The 19030-nt window shown below is 40.8% G+C and overlaps 1 protein-coding gene across 3 annotated transcripts in view; it reads right to left on the reverse strand.

Annotated features, from left to right (window-relative positions):
• Positions 1–5239, reverse strand: part of Abhd2 (abhydrolase domain containing 2, acylglycerol lipase) — a 104379-nt gene extending 99140 nt beyond the window's left edge. The window contains exon 1 of one of the 3 annotated variants that reach the window (XM_005320128.5): positions 5105–5239. Coding sequence is in view for 1 of the 3 variants with exons in the window: in XM_078051182.1 (XP_077907308.1) it covers positions 5105–5182 (78 nt within the window). In the remaining 2 variants the exon portion in view is untranslated. Of the gene's footprint in view, positions 1–3427; positions 3554–5104 lie in introns of those variants that run through there. The other 2 variants (XM_078051182.1, XM_078051183.1) reach the window with 2 other exon arrangements.
• Positions 5240–19030: the final 13791 nt, after the last annotated feature.

Raw genomic sequence — 19030 nt, forward strand, 5'->3', positions numbered from 1 at the left:
AGGCAAAATCTGGGAACCACAGAAAACCCTATTTAAATCAGCGTGGTTATTTAAAACAAACATAACTATAGAAAATTCAAATATGAAGAACCTGAAAATTCTCTTGAAGACTCAATATCAGTGAAAGCTTTTGCTAGCAAGGCTAGTTTGGGTAAGACCTTGGCAGTGGTCAAGTGATTTGGAGATCTTTGGAAATATCTCCAAGGATGGCAACAAAAATCAGATCCAGGTTTAGGAAAGATGCTTCACAGAGGAACAGGTGCAACAGCTGGTAATTTAACTGGGTACTTAATAACACTCCCCAAACAGGAAGTCCGGTGATGAAGGGCAAGGTTCCTCTCTGATACTCAAAGGTGAGGACAAACACTGTGGATGCTGCAGTGCAGGATAAAGGGTCAGACACAACAGAGATGCTGGACATGTGCATTAGGGAAGCCAAGAGACTTCTCTGGAGACCAGAGAGAAAAACAGCAAACTTTCCCTGGCAATTCCAGTACATTCTGCCCAGAGGTAAAGGTGGAGGGCTTAAGGTCTAATGCACTGCTCATTCTCCAACGCCTCTGCTCTCCCTTCACAGGGTAACCTTCTACCTCACTCAGCCTCTTCTCAGGTTTAGGGCTATGGAACATAGAGAAGAAAAATATTTGTCCCCAACTCACCACACAATGCTTTAAAATCTCCATATGAAGCTGCAGCCAAAATAAGACTGGTTTCTCAACATCCTCAGAAGCAGAAAACAAGATATCGCAAATAAACAGCCTTCATTAAAAAAAGTGACGTGGAAGCTCTTTTCATATAGCCAAGAAATATTGAGTGAATAAAAGCAGGGATCTAAATAGTATGCATATAGTGCACCACCACTTGCCTAAAAAGGATGGGGTGCGCAGAACGTTCACGGTGAACTTACACTAGATATATAAAATATATTAGATGTGCATGGACTACCTCTGGAGGATGAAGAAATTAGTAACATTGGTTGCCTCTGAAGAGAGAAACCAGCTGGCAGGGATCAGAGTGGACCAAGACATATTTACTATATAACTTTTTGTGCCTTTCAAATATTTTCTTTCCTCACATACCTATTTTGAATTAAAAACATTAAAAATAGTTTTAAATTTAAAATAAAATCAATTTAAGAACAAAATAGTCTTTTTGCAACAAAGCAAATACTGCTGTTAATCTGGTTAATTGTGTTCCTGGCACACAGCAGATGCTCAACTTGTTGAACTTAATGAACTGCCACTTGAAAACAAAAGAAAATCAGAAACCTGGCAAACCCAAGGCCATCCATGTTCTAACTACTTAACTACTCAAAAGAACAGAGAATGGGTCCAAGTGTAACAGCAGGGCTCCTCATCTGTCCACAGCAGCCATTTTATAAACAGAAAAGATTTAATCCCCAAACCAAGACAACAAAAGCTCACATGCATAGATGCACATATGATCCTTAGGGAAATAATGTCAGCATCTATAGACTATTAATATAGAAATGGGGGCTTAGAATGTGGCTCAGTGGTAGAGTGCTTGTCCAGCATGCATGAGGCCTTAGGTTTGATCCCTAGCACCACCAGAAAACAAACAACAACCACAACAACAACAAAATGAAAGCACAGAGGTTAAAAATGGCCTTAATCATGCACTGATCAAAAAATGCTGGACCATGAAAAGCTGCTGTAAAATTCTAGCAAACCACATCAAGACACTCTGTACTTCCAGTGCTCTGTTCCTGGGGACAGTTCAGCCCAACATGAAACAGGAATGCTAGAACACCTCATGTCCCATGTCATCTACATCCTTAAACTCGTCAAGGAAGGTTCAAAATCCACTATCTGTCCCATGTCATCTACATCCTTAAACTCGTCAAGGAAGGTTCAAACTCCACTATCCAATAAAATCAGAATATTGTAAGCAGAAATTCTGCCACAAGGAATTCCATTATATTGGAAGTGTCTCTGTTGCCAGGGCTTTTCACACAGTAGGATTTTAGGCCAAAAACTAAGACAGACTCTTCCTGTCTTCCATAGGAAATTGTGCTGTGTTCTGGGCAGGAAGGATCTCTGGCAAGGGTGGTGGGAACCCATTGTAGGGTATGTGGGCCTGCCAGAGATCAATAAGAGAAAGGTAATAGTGAATGAGGCAAGGAAAATGGTGAACAAGAAGCCCTTCCACTACAATGTGCTGAGGAAAGAGCAAGATAGAAAGAAATGAAATGGCCAAGTGCTAGATTACCAAAGCTCCAGAGAAATAACGCAAAAGAAAGTGCTAATCAATGGACAGTAGTTGTATTGGGTTCAGTTGAGAAAACAGGTCAAAACAGAGAAGAGAAAAAAAATTTAAAAACAAGTTGACAGTGGGCTGGGTTGTGGCTCAGTTGGCAGAGCACTCGCCTAGCATGTGAGAGGCAATGGGTTCGATCCTCAGCACCACATAAAGTAAAATAAAGACATTTGTCCCCCTAAAACTAAAAAATAAATATTAAAAAAAAACAAGGTGATAGACATCTTTCCATTAAAAAGAAATGAGCTGGTAAACTGAGGGTACCCATTTGTCAAAATCATGAAGAACACAGAGGGGAAAGAAAATGAAAGTAAAAAGGGCTGAAACAAGAGGGAAAAGACCACAGACTGAATTTGCCCTCTGGTTAATTTCAAGTCCTTGAAAAGAACAGGAAAAATGCAGATAAATCAGTGAACAAGCTACATTACCAGCAAGAATCCATTTCATACTTCTGTCTCTGCCAGGTCATGCGGGTACTGCTGCTGCTCCCCCTACTCAAATGACTAAGGAACTTGCCTAAATGCATTTGACACTCGATCCCTGAACTTCCGAAAAGCACTTAATACAGTGGTTCATAAAATCTTAATCTAGAAATGTTCAGCCATTTATAATCAAGCTGCATCATACCGATAATCAGAGAGGAAGGTTGAACAGAGGGACTCTATACGTGAAAGGACTCCATGGAGATTGGCATCATTAGGGACTTTGCCACTTTGACAGATTCCCTCCCACCCCCTTTAAAGATAAAAAAGACTTGGCATCTAAGAAGAGTGTAATTACAAGAGAGAAACTGAATTATCTGAGTCAATGAAAGAAAAACATGTAAGATAAAAATGCAATGGTACTTGGAAATCCCTGCACATGACTATGATAAAATGAAATTTGGAATAAGTTTAAAAAATAAGTGGTGGGGTGGGTTGGAATTAGCTCCTGATAGAAAATATTGGGTGGTAGATACGAAGAAAAATTGTACAAAGGGACATCAAAACATTCTATTTAGCAAATCTATAGAAGCTACTGTGTGCCAGGCACTGTTCTAAATGCATCCAATATAAATCATGCACTTCTTTAAACAATCTTCTAACCTAAACAACATTATTTTCTTGTGTCATAAGTGAGGAGACAGGCATAGAGAGGTTAAGGAACTTACCCCAAGTCACACAGCTACTAAGAGGCAAAGCTAAGATTCAAACCCAGGCACTCAGCCATCAGGTCTGTGCTCCTAATCTCCCTGGTCTCCCCTAGAACTTGAGAATGAAAGAACTAGGCTAGGAATGAAATGCAAAGTCATGCACTGGCTAGATCTTAGGTCTATAAATCAGAGCCTTAGTCATGGCTCTCTGATGACCAGACAGCCTGGTGATTGCCACAGGTCTCAGTTTCCTCATCAGCACATTGAGGAGACCAAATTAGATGAGCTCCATCAAGTTCATGCTGGTAATTAGCAGTATGTGGACTAGTGTGTTTTTTGCTTGGCTCTTCAACCAAATTCATTCTTAAGCAGGCAGCAAGTTTTATAAGATTGTTCCTCTGCCTCCTGACCTTCAGATGATTATGTCCTCTCTATTCAGGCAAATGACAGAAGGTAGTAAAGGAGCAAAATAAATGGTTTCTCTTTTAGACTCTGCTTAATATGGTTATAACCAAATGGTCCATGAAAAGCTCTGGGCACAGATCATATTAACTCTGCTAGACTGCAATCTCAGGTCCTCTCCTAAGCCTATTCTGGAAGCTGCCTCTGGATTTGGTTACTGGAATGCAAGTGAAACTGACATTTGGAGGTGGAACAATCAAGAGAGAGGAATTAGAAAGACTAAATCTATAATAGTTCAAATTAAGGAATTTCATAGTAGAGAAGTAAACCATTTGGTTATTTATATTTTGGTAAATCTTTTCATATAATCCATTCTGTTTGCTTATACCAACTCTCAAGAGCTGAAACCTCAAAATTCATTATGGGTAAACTCAACACCCACTTTGAACCTACTGGTCCCCCATAAGTATCCTCAATCTAGGCATTAAATGTCAGCCATAGTGCATCTGTGGATGGAGAGAGTCCTTACAGATGGATCATGCAATGCTCCCTTGGGAATCCTTCCTAAGCATCCCTGACAGGTGGCTGTCATCCGGCCTCTGCCTGGACACTTCCAAGGTCGAGGAGCTGGTTGCCTGGTCTGGCAGGCTGCCTCCAGCGCTGCTGGACAGCTCTCGTTATGGGGAAAACCCATTAAGCGCCTAGAACAGAGACCCGCGTGGGGCCGAGCCCCATAAGTACACCTCCAAGTGGGTCAAAAACTGCCTCTCTAGAACTTGAACCCTTTGGTACTGAGTGCGCCCCCAGATCACCCAAATGCAGAGTCCCCCTCGAATATCCTCGGCTGTAAACAGAACCCTCAATCCTTTCCTTCCAGGTTTGGATCCTGGACCTTCTTCATCAAGAGTGGACCGGCAAATACCTCTCCAGACCTCTCAGGCCCCAAAAGTGCGCATCGATGGGACGGCAGCCAGGAGGCCGCGATCGGAGTTGTCTCCAGCCTCGGTTCTCCGAGCAGGAGGGGACAAAGGACCTTCCGGAAGGCGTATCCCTCCGTGGTCCTGGCTGTCTCCGCCACTGGGCGAGCCGACCCTGGGGACCCCCCTCAATGCCAGATGGCGGGACCCCTGAGGCGCCAGGTGACAAGACCGCGAGGATCCCCGAGGATCCGGGGCGCGCAGGCTGCGGTACTAAGGGCCGAGCCACGCTGGTAACCGCGAGGCCCGGGATGTTGGCGCGACGGCACCAGGGCGCGATCCTAGCTCCGCGGAGCTCGCTAGGTTAAGGCTTTACCTGCGCGACGTTGACTACAGTGGCCCAGCTCGTCCCCAGTCCGGCTCCCGCAGCTCCGCCGCTGCCGGCTGCGCTCATGGAAACGCAGCCGGAACCCCTGGCCAGTGCAGCTCCCGCCGCTACCGGCCCCGCCCAAGCAACTGCCGCCACGCCCCTGACTACCGCCTCTGCCACGCCCCCAGCTACAGGAGCCCGCCTATTCATTGGGTATATCAGCTGTTACTCTGCTTGCCTAACGCATCCATTGCACCTGATTGGCAGCCCATTGGTTAGTAGAGCTGCTTCTCAGAATGGAGGCGGGGGTCCTTATTGGAGAGCTCTTTAACTATTGGTTACTTTTGACGTCTTTGGCCCGTGGGCCAAGACGCTATTGGATAAGGCCCGCCCGGAGGGGGCTTGGAAAAGGGCGCTCAAGCTGCGAGACGGGTGGTGTTTGATGTTGATTAGGGTGGGGTGAAGAGAGGGGGCGATTGTGACCGCAAGCTGGTTTGGGAGGCTGGGTAAGGTCAGGTGTCATCTGAGGATGGGCGGAGAAAGGTCGGCTGGTAGCTAAGCTACAGGGTTCTGGTGGGCCCAAGCAGACCCACTGAAGCACCTGTAGCCAGGGCAGAACATAGGGGTCGACATTTGGGATAATAACGCAAGAGAGAGGAGAGAAAGTAATGAGTCGCCCAGCCAGAAGGACATGAAAGGATGTGGAGGCAGAGACCTCTGGGGAAAGGGGATGGGGACAGGAATCTGAGGGGCCAGATGGACTCAGTTATCCTTTTAGATCTTAACCAGCCCCTTGCCAGTAGGAGGTCTCCTGGAAGAATGTTTAAGGTCAGACCTAGAATTGGAGATGTGGGCTTGGGCAAAGTCACTTGTTTTCTCCCTGATTCCTCATTTGGCAACTAGAGGTAGCACTAGTAGTTGATGAGGGGATTAACTAACTCTGGTAAACATTAACAGTGCCTAGGCATTCATCAGGACTGATTCTTTACCCACTCACCCCATCCGTCTATGGAAGTAGGCCCAGTTCTAAAATTCTATGAGCCTGAAACTGCTTTTGCAATACATGTGCTTTACTAAGAATAGAACACTTGAGAGACTTGAAATGTAATTCCTGTGGGGCAGACAGGGACACACTACCAAGGCACAGTGGGGCTGAAAGAGAAGGAGCAGGGGATGCAATGGGAGGAGCCATGTAGCCAATAAAATGAAGTAGTATTTGAAGCAACACTAATTTTTTTCGGTATATTTCAGGATTGTGACAAGGAACCAGGCTGGATCAAGTTTTGTGAACTGTGACCAAATAAAATCCTTCAGTGGCTACTCAGTTCTGGATCAAAAATCACTGCAGGAAATACATTTATCAGACACTCCTGAAGCCCATTCCCCATTCTAAAGGTGTGGACATCTAAGAGTATGGACAGAAATAGTCTCTTCAGGCTGAATTGAGCCCCAGATCCTTTGTGCTCACCTTTGAAAGAACCCATACCCATGATACTTTAGAGTTAAGGAGGAGAAAGAATCCTTTGCCATTGATTTTTTTTTTAATTTTTGTTTTGTTTTGTACTGTTGATGGACTCAGAGGCACTTCACAGCCCTTTTTATTTTTTATTTTGAGATAGGATCTCACAAGTTGCTTAGGGTCTCACTGAGTTGCTGAGGTAACCTGGAACTTTCCATTCTCCTGCCTCAGTCTCCCTAGTCTCTGGGATTACAGGCATGTAACACCATGCTTGGCTTGTTGTTATATCTTTAATCCAATTGTCATATGACCTAAAATGAAGTTTCATCTCAACATTCATTTATTTTTCTATGTTCTCTTTCATCTTGGGAAAGACAAATCCAGGCTTTTGTAGCAAAGAATTTTAGTGAGGGACCCCTCCCCACCCACTCCAAGCTCTTGACTCTTGGTGTTAAAACAATTTAGACTTCCAGAAAAGATCTTTAGGTTTGTCACCAGATAAGTATGTGAAGCAATCAATGAATGTGTTATCTAGTTTGATGACATTCCACAATGTTTACATATATCAAAATGTTGTGTTATGGGCTGGGGATTTGGCTCAAGTGGTAGCGTGCTTGCCTGGCATGCGTGCAGCCTGGGTTCGATCCTCAGCACCACATACAAAACAAAGATGTTGTGTCCACTGATAACTAAAAAATAAATATTAAAAAAAAATGTCGTGTTATAAATATATACAATTTTTTGTCAATGAAAAATTTTAAAAATAATTTAAAAATAGATTTATTACTAGTCAGAGATGTCTATGTGTATGCATGCATGGGCATGCTTGGTTCTGATCCACAGTTTCCTGGTTCTTGTCCCTAAGAACCAGGAAAGAGCTGTTAGTGAACAGGCCAGGTCCAATGCAGGTTTGTTCCTGCCTATGTTTGCTAAGGAAGACTGAGATGTCCTGTTAGGCCCTGAAAAGCATGAAATGGTTCTTGAAATCCGCGATGATTTCTCCAGCTTGATTCAGAGCCACACAAAACAGCTGTTTGGAGTGAATTGCAGATGGGCTCACCATTGTGCAAATGGATTTTTCTTCCCATCTCAGGAACATAGGTTTAGCCAAGAGTTCTAGAAGGGATGTCTAGTTCAGGAATTGAAAACTATAGTTGTGTCTCTGAAGCTCAACAAGAGCTACAAACAGATCAGGCAGAGGAAGGAGAGTGAAAGTACATGTGTGTCTTCACTGCAATTCTGGTGGCTTAAAGAATGATATATTATTATTTCCTACACATAACTGTTTTCATATTTGCTTCTGATTTCTGTTTCCTCCCCTGTTCTGTGACTCTTGCCATATTCTGTTTAATCACAATATTTCATTCTACAAAGCATCTTTCTTTCTTTCTTATATTGGGAATCAAACCCATGAGTCCTCTACCACTGAGTCACATGCTCAGCCCTTTTTCTAAAATTTTGAGACAGAGTCTTACCAAGTTGCTTAGGGAATCACTAAGTTGCTAAGGCTGGCCTGGAACTTATGATCCTTCTGCCTCAGCCTCCTTAGTCCCTGGGAATACAGGTATGCATCACTACACCCAACTCTCTACCAAACATTTCTGTGGGAAGCCATTTAAGAGACAGTATGGCCTTATTTTTGCCTTCATGTTTATTAGTCTATCAGATTGAAGATTTGGTGAGCCTTGGCCTGAGAAAGCCAGGTATTGTGTCATGGCTGTAAAGTAAATTTCCAAAAGCATGAGAGTGCCTTGTTATAAAGAGAAGAGAGAAGGCGAGCTCCTACTCACATTCTGGGTTGGCTGGAGCTCCAGGACTTTATTGAAGTAGAACTGGCACTAATTCAATGGGGGGTGGGGTGGGGAGGAGACTCTCAGCAGAATTTCCTAACCTGAGAAAGTCCTCAAATTACCCTGGGAGACAGCAGGGAGCCGGTGGCCAGGACAGATAATATGCTCTGTTTATTCTCTTCTGGCAAAACCAGCAATTCACTTGGTTTGTTAGTTATTCTTTGTCCTCAGGGAATTGTTGAGAACATCAGCTTTGGAACCTCTCTACTACTGAGGCTCATATCCTTGTTCTGCCCTCCTTAACCTTGAGGCCGTGGGCAGGTACAGTCTCTCTCAGTGCTCTACTTTCTTCAATAAAATGCAGATGACAGAAACATGCTACCTTCATGGGGTCCTATGAATAAGCAAATGAGTAGGTAGATGTTAAGTGCATCAAACAATGCCTTCCATAGGGTTAATTCTTAATAAATGTAGTTATGATAGGAACCCACACTAAGAACCTTCCACAGGACTAGGGATGTGGCTCAGTGGTAGAGCACTTGCCTAGCATGTGCAAGGCACTGGGTTCCATTCCCAGCACTGCAAAACAAGACCTGTCTCTAAGGTGTTAACCCATTTCTAAGTTTTATCCCTCAGAAGTGGTGATCATGAGACTATAAATATGTAACTTTATTTTTTAACGTTTTAGGTTTATAGCAAAACTGAGCAAAGGACAAAGAGTTCTTATATACACCCCACCCCAACATATGCAGGATGTTTTAAAACTAGCAAAAGCTACTACCTGGTAAGAAGCAATTTTCTTTTGTATTATCTTTATTTAAAAAAAAAACAGTTCAAAAGATTGGGTTAAGGTTTTGAGTTTAGACCTCATCAACAAAATTGTGGTGAAGGAAATGGAAATGAATAAGGCTGACAAAATGTTGAAAGCGACAGCCCCAATGGCCTGCCTGGATTCCCCTGATGCCCAACATGAGTCAGACTGAGGAATCTATTGTCACATCCAGTATTGCTTATGGGCAGTCCAGGCAGGGGGTTCAGAATGCCCTGTGCTCAGGTCTCCTGGATAGATTTCATTTGATAATGAAGATTAAGTTTATTTAGAAATTTTAAATCCTGTTTTGCAGTAGTTCTGTGAGGACAAACTATGATGAAATTCAGGGGTTTGGCTCCTTTTGTACTTTGAAAAATCTTCCAGCTGCTCAGTGAAAATAATGATGAAAACAACCTTGTCTATGGTTTGGGCTGCTTCCTTAAACTTATATGTGAAGTTATCTATAATAAAATAATGAAAAGGACCATTCTGGCAAAATTTTAATAGTGCACCCTACTGGGGTAATCCTCAAAATCCTCCCAACTTGAATGATAAATTTTTATGATGATTCTTATACTTACATACATAGGACCCAACACTGAAAATGAAACACACACACACACACACACACATACATACATACACACACACACGTAGAAAGGTGTTCCAGTCTTATAATCAGATACAGAGACAAATGCTTGGCTAAAGGTGACTTCTTAGTCACCATGCATTGTTCTTCTTGATGTCATCCTTAATTACAGCAATAAAAATTGACTTCTTCATATTATCAATTCCAAGAGTCAATAAAACTTGTGTGTCAAATAAGTACGTCACATACCCTTTCCTGCATAAATTCATGTTATTGAGCTGTTTTAAAGCTGTTTATATCCTTTTAGAGACTCTTATATTGTTTTACCTTACATTTAAATTAACAAGGTAATAAATATTTTTAACGAGCAAGACATATAGTACTAGAAAGCTAGACAAAACCATAAAATAAAGTCCTATCCTTGCATAGGTGGGAGTATAAGACAAAGAGGAAATACTTGAAGATTCAAGAGCTTAAATGAACGAGGAGTAAGCAATACGGTATAATCAGGTCATCAATCATTATTCACAGGAGAGAACAATTTCTTCTGATTTGGATTCATGAGGACTTGAGCTGGTGCTTGAAGGTCCATGGGGCTAAATTTGGGTGGGGTGGTGGCATTCCGGGAACAGAGACCTCTTACTGGAAGAATACAAGATCGTTTGTCCCAAGCAGAGCCAAAGTGAAAAATCAGTAGGCATGATGAACAGGTGGAAGGGACCAATGGCAGAGGCCAGTTAATGCCTTCATCCTAGTGGCCTCATCTCAATCACTTGATATTTGGATATCCTAGCACAGTGCAGAGCATGGATCCCAAACTCCAGGGGTATTCATAACCCTGCTCATAATTTGGACTGTCTTGTACTTCCTCCTCTATGACTTACCTAACAATTTCCTTAAATTGACTCACTTTAAAAATGGAATGCCTTCTTCAGTCTCATTCTAAATTAGTGGTTCTCAACGGGGGCCAATTTTGTCCCTTAAGATAACTTTTTTTAATTATTATTAGTTATTCAAAACATTACATAGCTCTTGACATATCATATTTCATACATTTGATTCAAGTGGGTTATGAACTCCCACTTTTACCCCGTATACAGATTGCAGAATCACATCGGTTACACATCCACTGTTTTACATACTGCCATACTAGTGTCTGATGTGTTCTGCTGCCTTTCCTATCCTCTACTATCCCCCCTCCCCTCCCTTCCCCTCCCATCTTCTCTCTCTATCCCATCTACTGTAATTCATTTCTCTCCCTTGTTTTTTTCCCTTTCCCCTCACTTCCTCTTATATGTAATTTTGTATAACAATGAGGGTCTCCTTCAATTTCCGTGCAATTTCCCTTCTCTTTCCCTTTCCCTCCCCCCTCTCGTCCCTGTTTAATGTTAATCTTCTTCTCATGCTCTTCCTCCCTGCTCTGTTCTTAGTTGCTCTCCTTATATCAAAGAAGACATTTGGCATTTGTTTTTTAGGGATTGGCTAGCTTCACTTAGTATAATCTGCTCTAGTGCCATCCATTTCCCTGCAAATGCCATGATTTTGTCATTTTTTAGTGCAGAGTAATACTCCATTATGTATAAATGCCACATTTTTTTTATCCATTCATCTATTGAAGGGCATCTAGGTTGGTTCCACAGTCTAGCTATTGTGAATTGTGCTGCTATGAACATCAATGTAACAGTATCCCTATAGTATGCTCTTTTAAGGTCTTTAGGGAATAGTCCGAGAAGGGGAATAGCTGGGTCAAATAGTGGTTCCATTCCCAGCTTTCCAAGGAATCTCCATACTGCTTTCCAAATTGGCTTCACCAATTTGCAGTCCCACCAGCAATGTACAAGTGTACCCTTTTCCTCACATCCTCGCCAGCACTTGTTGTTTGACTTCATAATGGTTGCCAATTTTACTGGAGTGAGATAGTATCTTAGGTGGTTTTGATTTGCATTCTCTGACTGCTAGAGATGGTGAGCATTTTTTCATGTACTTGTTGATTGATTGTATGTCCTCCTCTGAGAAGTGTCTGTTCAGGTCCTTGGCCCATTTGTTGATTGGGTTATTTGTTATCTTATTGTCTAATTTTTTGAGTTCTTTGTATACTCTGGATATTAGGGCTCTATCTGAAGTGTGAGGAGTAAAGATTTGTTCCCAGGATGTAGGCTCCCTATTTACCTCTCTTATTGTTTCTTTTGCTGAGAAAAAACTTTTTAGTTTGAGTAAGTCCCATTTGTTGATTCTAGATATTAACTCTTGTGCTATGGGTGTCCTATTGAGGAATTTGGAGCCCGACCCCACAGTATGTAGATTGGAGCCAACTTTTTCTTCTATCAGACACAGAGTCTCTGATATCAAGCTCCTTGATCCATTTTGAGTTAACTTTTGTGCATGGTGAGAGAAAGGAATTCAGATTCATTTTGTTGCATATGGATTTCCAGTTTTCCCAGCACCATTTGTTGAAGATGCTATCCTTCCTCCATTGCATGCTTTTAGCCACTTTGTCAAATATAAGATAATTGTAATTTTGTGGATTGGTCTCTGTGTCCTCTATTCTGTACCATTGGTCTACCCGCCTGTTTTGGTACCAGTACCATGCTGTTTTGTTACTATTGCTCTGTAGTATAGTTTGAAGTCTGGTATCGCTATACCGCCTGATTCACTCTTACTGCTTAGAATTGCTTTTGCTATTCTGGGTCTTTTATTTTTCCATATGAATTTCATGATTGCTTTATCTATTTCTACAAGAAATGCTGTTGGGATTTTGATTGGCAAAATCAAAACCTATAGAGAACTTTTGGTAATATCGCCATTTTGATGATGTTAGTTCTGCCTATCCATGAACAGGGTATATTTTTCCATCTTCTAAGATCTTCTTCTATTTCTCTCTTTAGGGTTCTTTAGTTTTCATTGTATAAATCTTTCACCTCTTTTGTTAGGTTGATTCCCAAGTTTTTTTTTTTTTTTTGAGGATATTGTGAATGGGGTGGTTGTCCTCATTTCCATTTCAGAAGATTTGTTGCTGATAGCAGGAATGCCTTTGATTTATGCGTGTTGATTTTTATCCTGCCACTTTGCTGAATTCATTTATTAGCTCTAATAGTTTCTTTGTAGACCCTTTTGGGTCTGCTAAGATAATATTTAATAATGTCTGGAGAGGGCTGGAGTTGGGGCTCAGTGGTAGAGTGCTTGCCTAGCATATGTGAGGCACTGGGTTCTATTCTCAGCACCACATAAAAATAAATAAATAAAGGTCCATCGATGACTAAAAATATTTTTAAAATATAATGTCTGGAGATATTTTTGGTCACAAGTGGAGAGGAGCTGTTGGCATCCAGTGTGTAGACAGGGGATGCTGTTAACCATCCTAAGAGTGCAGCACCTCACAACACAGAATTTCCTGGCCTCACTTGTCAATAATGTTGAGATTGAGAAACTCTGTGGACTGAAGCAATATCTGTGATATTGCAGGCTTGGTGTGTTGATTGTAATTATTCTAATTACACTAAATCATGTCCTAACTATTAAATTTTAAAATGTTCTTCCATATGCTATCCTAAAATCATCTCTTACACCATCCACAATGCATTCATGGCACCTAAAAAGTTAAATTTGATTTGAATAGATAGTGGTATACCAAAGTTCATTGGGATTATTCATAATTGGGAAAAGAAGGAGACAACCCAAATGTCTATTCATGGGGTAATGGATTAGTAAAATGTGGTATATACATGTAATGGAATATTATTCAGCCTGTTAGGTGATCCTTGAGAACATCATGTTAAGTGAAATAAACCAATCATTAAAGGACAAAGACTGTATGATTCCACTTCTGTGAGGTACCCAGAATAGTCAAATTCAGAGACAGAAAGTAGATAGAATAGGACTAGAAGAAAGAGGTAATGGGGAGCTAGTGATTAATGGGTATAGGTTTTCAGTTTTGGAAGATGAAGAAGTTCTGAAGATGACTGGTGGTAGTGGTTGCACATCAGTGTAATGTACTTAATACCAATGAGTTGCACATTTATAAGTGGTTAAGAGGTAAATTTTGCTGGACACAGTGATGCATGCCTGTCATCCCAGCAACTCAGGAGCCTGAGGCAGGAGGATTGCAATTTATCGAGGCCCTAAGCAACTTAGTGAGACCCTGTCTGGGAATGTGGCTTGGGGGTAAAGCACCTCTGGATTCAATCCCCAGTATCCAAAAAAAAAAAAAAAAAAAAAAGGTAAATTTTTTTCTTAATCTTCATCCTCTGTGGAAACACAAGGCCTACCTTGTCACAGATAGTCAATAATGTCCACTAAATAAATTGAAAGGAATTAGATTTATCTTCTTCTAATGCATGAGAAACAACTGAAGAACATGCACTTTAGAAGGAAAGGATCCATCTGAATTCTATCTGATCAATCTAGACTGTGGTATATTTATTAGTTGTATTTTTATAATCAAATGATCTAAGGCTTTAATGAGTCTTAGTTTCTTCATTGATAACACAGAAAAAATAGTGCCCCTTTCATAATGCTGAAAAGTGAAATAATGCATGTGAAATATTTTAATACAATGCTCACTCTATAGTAAGTGTTCTATAAGTGATAGTCACTGTTTTTATCATGATTATTTTAATGCTTCATTGAGATATAATACATATACCATGCAATTCACCCAAAGTATACAATTCAATGGTTTATAGAGTAGTCACAGAGTATGCAACCATAATTACAATCAATTTTAGGACATCTTTATATCCTAAAAAGAATATCCTTTATATCCAAAAAAGAATCTTCTTGCCCATTAGCAATTACTCCCTATTTTCCTGCAACATCCCCTCTTCCACCCCAGCAATCATTAAGACTACTTTCTGTCGCTATAAATTTGGCTATTTTGAACATGTCATATAAATGGAATAATGTGCTGTGTGATCTTTATAATTATCTTCTTTCATTCAACATCAGGTTTTCAAGGTCCATCTCCACTGTAGAATATATAATTTTCCTTTTTATTACACGAATTATAAGAGTTTTTTATATTATTCTAAATACACATCCTTTATCAAATATATGATATATGAATATTATATCTTATTCTGTGAGTTGTCGTTTCATATTCTCAGAAATCCTTTGAAATACAGAGGTTTTGAAATGGGATGAAGCCCGATGTGTCTACTCTTGCTTATGATTTTTATGTCAGAAGAATTCTCTGCCAAACCCAAGATCATAGAGATGTATTTTATGTATTTTCTTCTAAGACTTTTATAGTTTTAGCCCATACATCTAGATTTACAATCCATTTTTAAGTTAATTTTTATGTACGGTGTGAGGGAATTGTCCAACTTCATTCTTTTGCCTGTGAATATTCAGTTGTCCCAGCACCATTTGTTGAAAAAAACTATTCTTCCCATTGAATAGCAGTCTTGTCAAAAATCAATTGACCTGAGATACAAGGGTTTCTTTCTGGACTCTCAATTTGATTCCACTGATCTATATGTCTATCCTTATGCATTGTCTGGGTTACTATAATTTTGTAATAAGTTTTAAAATTGGGAAGTGTCAACCCTTCAACTTTTTTGAAAACATTTATTTTTTAGTTATAGGTGGACACAATACCTTTATTTTATTTTTATGTGGAGTTGAGGATGAAACCCAGTGCCTCATGCATGCTGGGTGAGCTATCTACATCTGAGCCACAATCCCAGCCCTCAATCCTTCAACTTTATTCTTTTTTCAGGGTTGTTTTGACTCTTGTGAGTCTTCTAAAGAATTATTCTTTTTAGTTATTGTACTTTTTTGATTCCAGGATTTTCACTGGTTGGTTCACCACCACCACCAATATTTTTTTTATCTCTTTGCTGATATTCTCTATTTAGTGAGATATTGCCTCGTGCCTGACTTTCTTCCTTCTTTCCTTTTGTGGTACTGGGGATTGAACCCAGGGGTAGTCTACCACGGACCTATATTTCCAGTCTTTTTTTGTTTTTATTTGGAATCAGGGTCTCACTAAGTTGCCAAGACTGGCCTTAAACTTGGGATCCTCCTCCCTCAGCCTCCCGAATTGCTGGGATTATATGTATGCACCCTCATACCCTGCTTTCCTTCACTTCTTCAAGCATAGTTTCTTTAGTTCTTTCAAAATATTTATAACAATTGCCTTGAAGTCTTTTCTAAGTCGGACATCTGGGAACTCTCAAAGACATTCATTCTGATGCCCGGTTTTTTCCTTGTGTACAGATCACACAACCCTATTTCTTTGTAAGGGCCATGCTTTTTTTGTTGTTGTTCAAAATGGATACTTTAGGTAATAGAGGATAGCAACTTTGGATCTTGATTACTTCCCCCTCTGGGGTTTGTTGCAATTGCATTTGCTTTTTTATTCATATGGTGACTTGACTGGACTATTCCTCCATAGCGCATGGATTCTCCTGCCACCCCTCAGAGGGTGCAGCCATGGGCATGATATACACAGTCACCTTGGAATGTCACTGGTCTTCAAAGGGCTCTCTTCACCTCCCTACCTAACCTCTCTATTAAGCCGTTGGCCTGCTGTGGTATCACATCCTGTCAGCCTCCATCAATTGCCAGCTGATTTTTCTACTGGTTGACAACGTCCTGGGATATCAATTGCTTCAGGCTTGTTCAATTCAATTTGGCTCCTTTACAGGGGTAGTCTTTCAGATCAGTCTTTGAGGCTTCTTCCAATCCCAGAAGGCTTTTCTGAACTGACTCTTTCCTGGTTCTCTCTGGTACACTGGTCTACAGTTTAGCTCATTGCTCTAACGGAGCTCCCAAACTCCTCTTAATTACTTCCCAATAAAATCTCCATTGCTTTTGAGAGCACCCTTACACTTGAACTTCCCAAATTGTGTTCCAAATAAAGTGTTTTCTTGATAACTTTGGAACAATGTTCATATGTTCTTTTTTTATTTTTATTTTTTTAGTTATACACGGACACAATATTTTATTTCATTTATTGATTTTTTTATGTGGTGCTAAGGATCGAACCCCGTGCCTCACCTGTACGAGGCAAGTTGCTCTGCCACAACCCCAGCCCTGTTCATCTGCTCTTATGATAGCTCTGGAACCCTGTTCTTAATGGCTATATTCTCCCCCTGGGCAAAACTTCTGCATACTGTTCTAGAGCTTGGAGGAACCTAGCAGGGACAATGGCCCTCTTATCTCAGAGTGACAGTCTTGCCTAATGAGGAGGGTGTTGGACAGGGGGAGTAGCTCAGGGTTATCTTAGCCGGCCTCTCCCAGAATAGACTCTCTGCCCCATGAGCAAGCAGGGGCCAGAGTGATTAAGGCTCCAATATTCTTAGCCTGAAATAGAGCTTCTACCTACAAGTAGGGGCTGAGTGTAGGAAGGGAGCCTCAGACCGGCCAGCCAATCTTGCCTGGGGTAGAGCTTTTGAGACCTGGACCTGGAGGGCAGACTGCCTCTCCTCAAGGAGAACTGGGGCCAAAGGTAGGCTGTATTCTTGGCCTCAACTGTCTGGAATACAGTGGGAAAAAGGAAATGGTTTGTGGTTCAAAAGTCAGCAACTCTCTCAGTGTTCTTCCTGAAATGTAGTAGATTTTCTTGAAGAAAAAATTATTAATTTGCTATATGCCCTTAGGACAATTTCCAGAGGTTTTTTTAATTGCTGTGATTTTGATTTTCAAACAATTTTCACCAGTTGTGGTTGTTGTTTCTATAGGGAGAGAGTTCACAGGGTTAGTTCCTCATGTCCCCATTCCAGAAGTCATATGCCCTGTCAGGATTATTTATCATGCAGCAGCATGTGGTAAGGTTCCTCTGGAGGCAGTGTTCAGATTAAATTAGCCGTGGGCCAGGAAGGAGGGCAAACAGGTCATTAGATTAGTCTAGGTATAAAGTGATCGAGGACTGAACGAGACGATGTCACAAAAAGGAACATGAAGAAGAGAATGATTCAAGTGTAGGGAGATTCAAATGAACTTGCCTGCAGATTCGATATGGTACCAGGGAGAAGGAAGGGTCAGAGATGATTCCATGGTGGTCCCAAAAAAATTCCAAGAAAGAGAAACACAAGTCTGGTTGGGAGTTTGTGAGATTATGGAAACACACCAATTCTAGGAAAGAGCAAATAGTACATCCTCACCAGAAAGACTGGATTGGTGATGCTTGTAGACCCAGAGATTTGGAATCATAGTTTTTCATGTAACACTCTTCAAAATCATCCATGTATAAGACAGTGAACATTATGGGAGTAGATAAGTTAGAGGGAGGGATGGGTGAAGTATGCTAGGATAACTTGAACTTTGAAGAACAGAACATTTAGGAGGCAGGGGGAGGAAAACTGTGAAGGAGATTGAGAAGTGATCACAAGAAAGGTAAGGAGAAGAATAATCATAGCTAATCATTATCAAATCCTCACTAAGAGCCAAGCACTGTTCAAAGAGCTTCATGAAATTCTCAGTATAACACTAGAGGGTGGGTATTATTGACCTCATTTTACAGATCAAGAAATTAAGGCTAGACAAGGAACATAATGGACTCACACAAGTGGTATGTAGTAAAGTCAAGAATAAAACTTAGGCAACTGCAAGCATGCATAACTCTCATTCCTAAGTATATGCCCAAAGAAATCCATGAACAACAATATTCATAAAAGTACTGTATAGAGCGCTCATAATTAGTACGGTAGAGCGCTTGCCTAGCAAGTGTGAGGCCCTGGTTTCCATCCTCAGCACTACATAAAAATAAAAAATATGGAGGTGTTGTGTCCAACTACAACTGAAAAATAAATATTTTTTAAAAGAGTACCATATGTAATAGCCTAAGCCTGAAAACAGCCCAAGTGTTCATTAATACTAGAATGGATAAACAAATTGTGGTATATTCATATTTAATGGAATATTATACAGCATTGAGAACAAACCATTGCTGTAAGCACAACCTGGACAATATGTTGAGCCAAATAAGCCAGTCACAAAAGAACCCATGTTGTATGGTTCTATTTATATAAAGTTCAAAAAGAAGCAACAGGAGTTGGGCACAGTGGCAAGTGCCTATAATCCCAGCAATTCAAGAGGCCGAGGCAGGAGGATTTCAGATTTTAGGCCAATCTCAACAACTTAGTGACACATTGTCTAAAAAAAAAACGAAAAAGAAAAAAAAAGTGCTGTGGTATATATAGCTCAGTGATAGAGCACTCATTGTTTCAATTCCAGTACTGGGGGAAAAAAATTGACCACGAGTTGGCCATTGTTAAAAGTGTATGATGGGGCTGGAGTTGTAGCTTAGTGTTAGGTAGAACACTTTTCTTGCATGTATGAG

Source organism: Ictidomys tridecemlineatus, chromosome 5, assembly GCF_052094955.1.
Source record: "Ictidomys tridecemlineatus isolate mIctTri1 chromosome 5, mIctTri1.hap1, whole genome shotgun sequence".
NCBI lineage: Eukaryota > Metazoa > Chordata > Mammalia > Rodentia > Sciuridae > Ictidomys > Ictidomys tridecemlineatus.